Genomic DNA, 9,418 nt, shown 5'->3' with positions numbered 1-9,418 from the left:
TAAAATGTTACCATATTGTAATTAGGTATTTAATAAATAAGTCTATACATTTGTTTCTTATACAAATGTAATAGAGTATTCAATATACATTATATGAGAAATAAAAACTATGAAGATAGAAAGTGCTGCAAATAATGTTAAAGCCTGTGATAATAATGAATATTTTATTTTTACAACCCAACTCCGGTAAATAATTTCAATTTGGAAAACCAATATAAAAAAAATCAATAATCATTTTTATTTTACTGTAGGCAAAGAAAAGTTGGTGTATATTAAAATATCACAAATCGACATACCTCATTGAAAACTTATGTTCAAATTATCCTAGTTTATTTAATTTTAATTTATCTTCGTATTAAATATTCACTGCTGTGTGTATATTGAAATGACAAGTATTATGTATGTATTAAATGAATAAATTATAGTGAATGCACAACTATAATGTTTAATATAATATGAATGAAAAAATAATGGAATAATGCAAACATGTAAATTTCTAATTCCAATAATAATAAATAAAATATGAAAGTAATAAAACGATGTTAAATAATTCAGTTTAAAAGAGAAATATATTAGTATTTAACTCAACATTTTAAAGCAGATCTGATTTATAACAGTTATCATTTGAATATCATATAACATTTAACAAATATAACATCAGTACATACATGGATTGTCATTTTGAGCATCAACAAGACTTTTGGTTCATTTTTGTTTTATTCCTTTTTTACTTTGGCACAGGTATGAGTTGAGTCTTTGAATCTGTTGTAACAACTTGAATTAAACTTCCAGAAACCGGCCTATCTGATCCTTTTGTCCACTTCACAAATAAGCTGAAAAAATATTATGAAATTAAATTGGTAAAATATGGTGAAAATAAAAGGTTAAAAATCATATGACAACTATATAATTATCTAAAACAATATTTTATACTATTGTGGCCCCAATAGTATTTTATACTATTGTGGCCTTCAGAAAATAAAAATACTTCATAATTATTAAACTTCAAATTCATAAAAAATATTTCAAACCTACACTTTAAGAAAATACTTATTACAATATAATAGAATAAATAATAAATGAAATATACTGACTCTGCTAAATATTCCAAAGGTGTCCAGGTTGAAGTATCTGCCTTAGGCATCCATTTTCTATTCATTGGTGTATCTAACATAACAGGCAAAATGGCAACAGCAGCGCTTTCCTTGGGCAAACCACTGTTTTCTCCTCCCAGAGATCTTGTTAGTTGATGAACCGCTGCTTTTGCCATACCATAACCGATCATACCTGTGCAAAGTAAGTGTTAAATAAAAGTATCATAGTGCATCATATTATAAAGTCACGATCTTCATTTGAATCTTGTTCAATAATTTATTAAAAGCTTAGTAATATTTTTTTTGTCTTCTGTATGTCAAATATTAATACAATTGCAAATACTACATCATCTTTATTCATCAGTCAACAAATTGGCAATGTTCCATAATCCAAATGTATCAAATCTTATATAAACTTGATAACTCATAAGAGTTATGATATAATTATATCAATTATTGACATAAATAATAATCTGCAAAATTTATAGCTCAGTTAGCATTGGTTTTCTCTGCACTTTAAATGCTGAAAATTCTTTATAAAGAGTCTTTATAAAGATATACCTAATACTTTTGGATCATTTATATTATTTGAAGTTATTATTTGAATATATGATGCATCATGATGATGATATCTTCAAAGCAAAAATGTACTGTGTCTCATTCATTTATCTACAAACCAGGTGTTCCTTCCAGAGCAGCCTTAGCACCCGTTAACGTTAGCAAGCCACCTTCCTTAAGATGTTTTGCTGCAATTGCTGATGCGATTAATGAACTCCAAACACTCTGACGCCACATCAGATCAGAAGATGAAGTCAAATCTAAAAAGTATGTTGGAGATAAACCATGAAACTTTGTTACATGTGATATTATTATTACTGTTATTGACATTAATTATTATTATTTACCTTTACCAGCGTTTCCACCAGCCCATCCACCGGCTACACAAATGATGGCGTCCAATTTTTGACCAGCTAATAAGCTTTCCAAAGTTGTTAGAACATTTGTTTCTTGTTTTCCAAGATCTAAATCTTTATCGATCAATATATTTGCGTCTGCCTGCTCATTCTCTTTTCATGTCAATACTTCCGACCCACTAAAATTGAATGTTAAATTTGTGAATACAATCAATTTTGATTAAATATTTATAAAATTATTTTCATCTAGATTCACATGGAAATCTATTGTGAATCAAATTAAATGCCATGATAACTCCGATATTTGCGATGTTGGCGGTTTCAAATTATCTCAAACTACATTCTTATTTGAATCTTACTTATTGTTAGTCCTTTTAAGATTCTATAAGGGGTTTCCTTCATAATGCTGAACGTTGCGCATTAAAAATTAATTGTTGTGTAAAGTGATTCAATAGTGACTAATTATTAATTATTCTTTTTCTACCAATAAAAGTATCATATATTTTAAGTACCTATAGTTTGTTCGTTATCAGTTTACCTAATAATAAGAATTTGCAACATATTTACTTACTTTACATAAGATTTCTATACTAGAGTGCATATAAATGAACTCTATTTTAAGTTTTCATATAATAAATGTAGTTAAGGTTGGTTATACCAATTATTGTAGATTATTTTCTATAAATAATAGTTAAGATCAGCGTAACTATTAAATTTTGCAAATTATGCTAATAAGTTTTGTATTGTTTTTGAAATAAACCCAACATTCTGGGATGACTTCTAACATTATTTTGATATGATTATTTCAAACATCATGAAAAATAAAATATTCTAAAGTGGGTCAATCTTTTCGTGCCGTGACTCCCGTTTTTTTTTCAAAAATATATTGTACCCCCCTTTAATGACTTATATTAAAATATAGTATTTTGGAAACGCCATCCTGAGGGGGCGCCCCCAAATTTTGAAGCCACGGAGTGAAATGGAGTATATATATTAGTTTTATTGCGGTTTGGTAATTCATTCTAAGAAATGATTAATCTTTATTCATAATATTTTGTTTTTCGTAGAATTTCATATACGTTTACCTGGAATTAATTTGATTGGGTATTTTTTGATAGGAATCATTTCAATGAGCAAAATTCTGATTCGGCACTTGGTAATATTTTTTTTAAATAAGCAAGTACGAGGAGTTTTTTGAAGAAACCGACAGTTAATAATGATCCTTTTGTAAACCGTATAATCTATATTTATATTTATAATAGGTGATAGGGCAGGTCCGTGAGCTGAGCAACTCCAATTCGATTCAGGGAAGAATAGTTTGAGAGACTTCCCATTGCCATTTCACACTGCAGTGCCCAAAATGAGAAACATATTTTTGGTATATATTTTTAAGTGAAACTGGACATCGCTTCTGCCCGATGTCAGGTTGCCAGAGTGAGAGTTTGAACTACGACATTGAACACCCCCATTTTTAATTATACCTTTTATATAAAATTCTTCTGTAATGATGTATGTAAATATACTCCTCCCTTCTAAACGATTTTTCGGATTTTGATAAATCCTCCTTTAGTTTGTTGAATTGAACACCCCCATTTTTAATTATATCTATTATATAAAATTCTTCTGTAATGATGTATGTAAATATACTCCTCCCACCTAAACGATTTTTCGGATAAATTCTTCTTTAGTTTAATGAAATTTGTTAGGGTGCATGGGATTATAAAAATATAGTAATATAGTAGAAATAGATAGCAAAAAATGCAAAGAACGGCATCTAATTGTCTGACATTGAAAATATTTTGAGACATTGTTTGGCATTAAAAACAAATGAAAACTGTCATCTGCCAAAAATTTCAATTTACTTATGAATCTAGACAAATATGTATATTAAATTAATATTATGAAAAATAAAAATAAAAAATCTACATTATTATTGCTAAAAAGCAGCTGAGTTGTGCCAGAAATAAAAATAATATAAGATACAGTATATGTGGCAGATTGAATGATACACATATGAACTTGATTTGACAAATTGAGTAATGAAATTAAGTAATGATCAGGGCAGACCCTTTTTTGAATGCGACGCATGCGAAAACTACGAGCGCACGCTTTAGGGGGCGCCAACACAAGATTCGGATATAAAATTTCCAATATAGTTTTTTTTTTTCAAATATAATTCAAGAATATTTTTAAAATACGTTAAAAATTTCACATCAAAACAACAAATGGGAGAGTAAAGATAAATACATACAATTCAACCCTTGTGATATCAATTAGGAGAAGTTTAAGATGCAATTTTGGATATCTTAAATAATCAAAAATTAAATTAAAATATTTCAACATGAAATACCAGCGTTATGTTATGGTTATGTTTAATAATGAAAGTCTAGAATTTTTTTGCTCTCTATGATTTGCTCAATAGAATAAATCGCATAAAATGCCCAAAATAAATAAAATGTTTCAAAAGCCAAATATTAATTAATTATAATAAATTAATAATAAACTTAAAACAGGTAAAATAATATGGGGGGGGGGTGTCTAGAAAAAAAAAGGCATGCGGACACTGAGGACCCCAGGAGCGTCCCTGGTAATAATGTATATTAAATTATTAGTAAGAAAAATAGTAATGTAGATATTATACAAAAATATAACTAAAAACCAGTTAAATTATTAGATATTTCTTTCAACATTGAAAATTGTAACAATGCAGGTATCGACAGAGAACCAGTTACGTGGTTAGCGGTTAGAAACTCATGGTCGATATGTAATCAAATTGATCCTATATATAACAAAAACTTGTTTCCAATATTATCTATAAAATAACTTTATAACAGAATATGCAATCTAAAAATAGGAATCAAGTCAATTTATTCACGATTTATTTTTAATCAAGTTTTATATATCAAGTTCATTACATATTTTGCATTTTTATTTCTTTTATTAAATATTACATATATTATAAACAAAACTAGTATATAAGTAGTTTCTTTTAGAAGCCAATAGTTGATAATTTATCTAGTTGAATCGTGAAATCTTTATTTATATGCGGAACTTGGGATTTTCCGATTATATGTCAACAACTTTGTCATTATACTCAGAAAAAAATAATATTTTGCAATATTCTTTATGCTTAATAATATCATTTATTCAAACAATATATGCTAACTGATTTATGAGATTATTATTGAATAATTAAATTATTTTATACAATTGAAGATAGAATTATGCGTGTCTGAATTCCTTGTAAATAATCAATAAAATACGAGAGAGCATTGATTTAATTTCAAGGTCCTGGACGGATAATTTTTTTTTCCGGTTATTTGTTTATAAAAGCAATTTACCCAATATAGTAAAAAACTCGACATATAATTTAAAAAAAGGTATGCATTACGAATCCAAAATACTCAATTTTATCATTGCGCTGTTTAAGATGAAAATTCGCGATATATTAAAGTAACAGTATTATAATATATATAGTTCTTTAGTATAAATATTTGTCTGATGCTAAGAAGTTTTACATGAACCATGTCCGGCATGTATGTTTTACAAATTGACCTGAAAATTTCTTGGTTCGTCGAGAAAAAAAGTTTTAACCCTTCCCACTCGGATGCCGCCGGCAAATACGTATTAATTCTGCATTTAGCAAGTGGAAAGGTTTAATATAGGACGACGTCAGTCATAGATATTTGACATAAAAAATAGTACTTTCCTAAGAATTTCGGATTTTTTTTTGCTTTGATACATTAAATTTCTTTGATACAATTTTTACTAAATTATCTAATAAAGTGAAATTTTTTCTGATTTTATCGTGGATGATTAATGTGTTAATGTTAGTCGCCAAGTATCAGTATTATAGAGCAACAAAAAATCAAGAGAAATCACTTTTGATATTTTATTTACTATATTAGTAAGGTGACCATATTTTTCTAGTTAAAACCGGAACGGTGGCTTTTAGTTATGGTAATTCACGACGGGGTAGATAGGTGTTATTTATGTTAAATAATAAAGCATATATCTACTTAAATAGTGACTTTAAAAAGTGACTAATACTATTTAAGGATGCCATAAAAATTAGGTAAAATAAAACATTTTTTTCTTAAATCAAAATTATTAACTTTTAATAAGAACTTTATTATTCAATTATGTTATATCAGGGCTTCTTAAACTTTTGTCATTCGCGACCCATAGTTTAAAAAGCCATGTGTTATATGATATCTAAGCTATATTACCCTTAAAATTGAAGCCCTTGAAATTTTGAATTCAGCAACGTATTGTTTGATATAAGCATGTTCGTTGTATGTATCATTTTAGGATATTTCATGTGTAATTGTATTTTTATTATCAAGTAATTGCGAGGATTCAATTTGAACCTATACTCTTCGAAATCCGGAACAATTCAGGACAAAAATTCTAAATTCGGGACAATCTTAGAAAAACCCAGGACACTAGGTTGAAAACCGAGACTGTCCCGGCTAAACGGGACGTATGGTCATCTTAATATTAGCGAAATTTAGTCGAACAGAATAGCAAAAGTAATTTGTTTCAGGAGTGGTAATAGTCCAGTCATTTGGTGCAAAAAAAGGCTGTTGCCGGTACAGTACTCCGGGAATTCTGAAAATTGGTAATCTCATAGATTTCGAGGTGCTTTTTACGAAAATCAACTTTGCCACCTCAAATTTGAACGGCAAGTTGCCGCCATATTGGAAAAATGGCTTCAAAGAACAGCTTTTTCAAAATATCTCCTTTCTGGCTGATTCTGCGATAAAAGTGTCTATGTACGAATTGAACTAGATAAAATTTCCTATAATTCCTTAGAAAACCGTTTTTTTGTAAAATTGATAGTTTGAGAGTACGGCCGCCTCAAAGTCTTTGCTGCTCTCGCCGTAGTATCAAATCTCTCCATATATGACAGCACTTCGAACTTGACCACATTCTCTCTAATAATAAATATTTTCAATGTAAAATTGAGCAAATAAGATCCAGAAGTGAAATAATTTAAATATTTTTCGTTTTTTTTGCTAATTTTTTAACACTTCAATGGCAAAGTAGCTATAGGTATACTTATAGCTTAAGTAGCACCTTATAGCTTCAACAGAAAAATATTTGAATTAATTTATTTCTAGATCTTATTCGCTTAATTTAACATTAAAAATATTTATTTATTAGAAGGAATGTGGTCAAGTTCGAAGTGCTGTCATGTATGGACAGATTTGATACTACGGCGAGAGCAGCAAAGATTTTGAGGCGGCCGTACTCTCAAACTATCAATTTTACAAAAAAACGGTTTTCTAAAGAATTGTAGGAAATTTTATCTAATTTAATTCGTACATAGATACTTTTATCGTAGAATGAGCCAGAAAGGAGATATTTTAAAAAAGCTGTTTTTTGACGTCATTTTTTCAATATGGCGGCAACTTGCCGTTCAAATTTGAGGTGGCAAAGTTGATTTTCGTAAAGAGCACCTCGAAATCTATGAGATTATCAATTTTCAGAATTCCCAGAGTACTGTACCGGCAACAGCCTTTTTTTGCACCAAATGACTGGACTAAATGTTGATATTATCTAATTAACCCTTTTGCTACGACAGTACTTTTTCAAGATTTTTATATGATTATCAATAACAATGTGTTGAAAAATTACGCTTCTAATCAATTAGAAATTACAATAAAAAATAGAATTATCAAAATATTTTAATATATAGTGATAAATCTTGAAGCAAAGGCAAACACACCATGTCGTCCACGAATGAAATCCGTACACGCAGATGCCATCCAGGAACGACATCCGTATACACAGCGTCATATGGATGTCGTCCAGAGACGACATCTGTAGTGAAATGGTTAATTAGGAAAACTAATATGAAAATATGAATTATTTCTTCTATACAAGTGTTTTACTATTTTCAATATATTTTGAATGACTTGTATAATATAAACTAATTTTAAATTAAGTGATAATATAAAGAAAAAACCTATTAAGGAAGATATAGCATTAACTTATAAGTATCATTTTTAGTTGAGTAAGTTATAGTAATCGCAAAAAAATCGAAAATGAAAATTTTCATATATCTTTATGCTTCAGGGGTTTATGAACATTTTGGCATACCTTAGAAAAAAATGGATGTTTGTTTGTGTGTGTGTGCGTGTGTGTGTCTGTGTGTATGTATGTATGGATTTTTCGGGCGCACTGATCAACCGATTCCTATCAACTGATTTGAGTGGTTCAAAAAACATTCGATTCCTATTGACAGGGAGATGTGCTGATTAGTTTTTGGCAAAGGCAGGTCCAAAGTTTTCGGAGATACGGAGCAAAGAATCCAGAAAATAGAAATTGAATTTTAGCATTTCCTAAATGATACTACAAAACGGGACATGGTGCGGAACTATAATGTGCATTTAATCTGAAAATTAATATGCATTTCTCAGTATTTTGTATTGAAATAATTCTAATAATTATTAGATGTAAGTATTCAAGCATAAAGTGTTTGCATGCGCAAGGCTAGCTACTGAGCATAGAAAATGACTTTCTATTTACAAGGTTCGTAATCGTAATGCATTAATGATCACAGGTATAAGATAAAACTTATACAATTAATTATTTGAAGAATGTGGACAAATACAAAAATTTCAACAGAACATACTTATTCTGTAGTGATGTTTGCAAAAAAAAATCAAAACAGAAAAAAATGATCTCTGGCGAATTGACCTCTGTTATCTCTCTTTACTGGAAGTTTTCCGGATTGATACAGTTGCTAATAGGTTCAAATTAGAATGTCTTCAAGAATTAAATAAACAACTTATAAAAATCAATCAAGAACTACACACCATCTTAAAAACTTTTGAAAAGTGTTGGATTCCTATTGGAAATCATAAATGTAAAGAAATATTATAATGAGAAACCGGCTCTTCGGATATTGATCAACAAGTAGCAGAATTCGTACAGGCTTTGATGCGATATATGTATATTTATATAAACCAATATAAATTATATATTTTTATATATTGTGTACCTGATTATTATCATAATCTTGTATAACATAAATATGAAATCCAAAATCTTACATACCCAGTTGGATGACTTAAATTGTGATACACAAACAGCTCCAAGAGCGCCTTTTCCGCCATACACAAGAACACGACCGACAGACATTTTCGAATATTTTATTGTTTATTCACTGAAACTTGAATTATCAATTTTATGGAATATTATAATTGCTGAAGCGTCTCACAGACAAGCAACACTCTCGAGAACTTATTGAACGGAACTGTTGCTTTTGACTTTTCTTTGATTGGTTCAACTCGACTTTGACAGTTGTCTGACAACTGACAGAAGAAAAGTGTTACCACATTCAGCAAAATAATTATATAGACAAAGACTTTCATATTTGAATATTAAAATGATTCATAATAA

The 9,418-nt window shown here is 29.0% G+C and overlaps 1 protein-coding gene across 1 annotated transcript; it reads right to left on the bottom strand.

Annotated features, from left to right (window-relative positions):
* Window positions 1-727: 727 nt before the first annotated feature.
* On the bottom strand, window positions 728-9,273 carry LOC113367035 (dihydropteridine reductase-like). Its single transcript, XM_026608664.1, is given in 6 exon segments — window positions 728-833; window positions 1,095-1,287; window positions 1,772-1,912; window positions 2,000-2,165; window positions 2,167-2,187; window positions 9,074-9,273. Coding segments are annotated over 6 exon segments (711 nt in total). The 5' UTR covers window positions 9,158-9,273.
* Window positions 9,274-9,418: the final 145 nt, after the last annotated feature.

This window comes from Ctenocephalides felis, unplaced genomic scaffold (assembly GCF_003426905.1).
Source record: "Ctenocephalides felis isolate EL2017-DRISC unplaced genomic scaffold, ASM342690v1 CF-g0.4_SCAFFOLD_01170, whole genome shotgun sequence".
NCBI lineage: Eukaryota > Metazoa > Arthropoda > Insecta > Siphonaptera > Pulicidae > Ctenocephalides > Ctenocephalides felis.
This window is presented reverse-complemented; position numbering and strand designations above follow the sequence as displayed.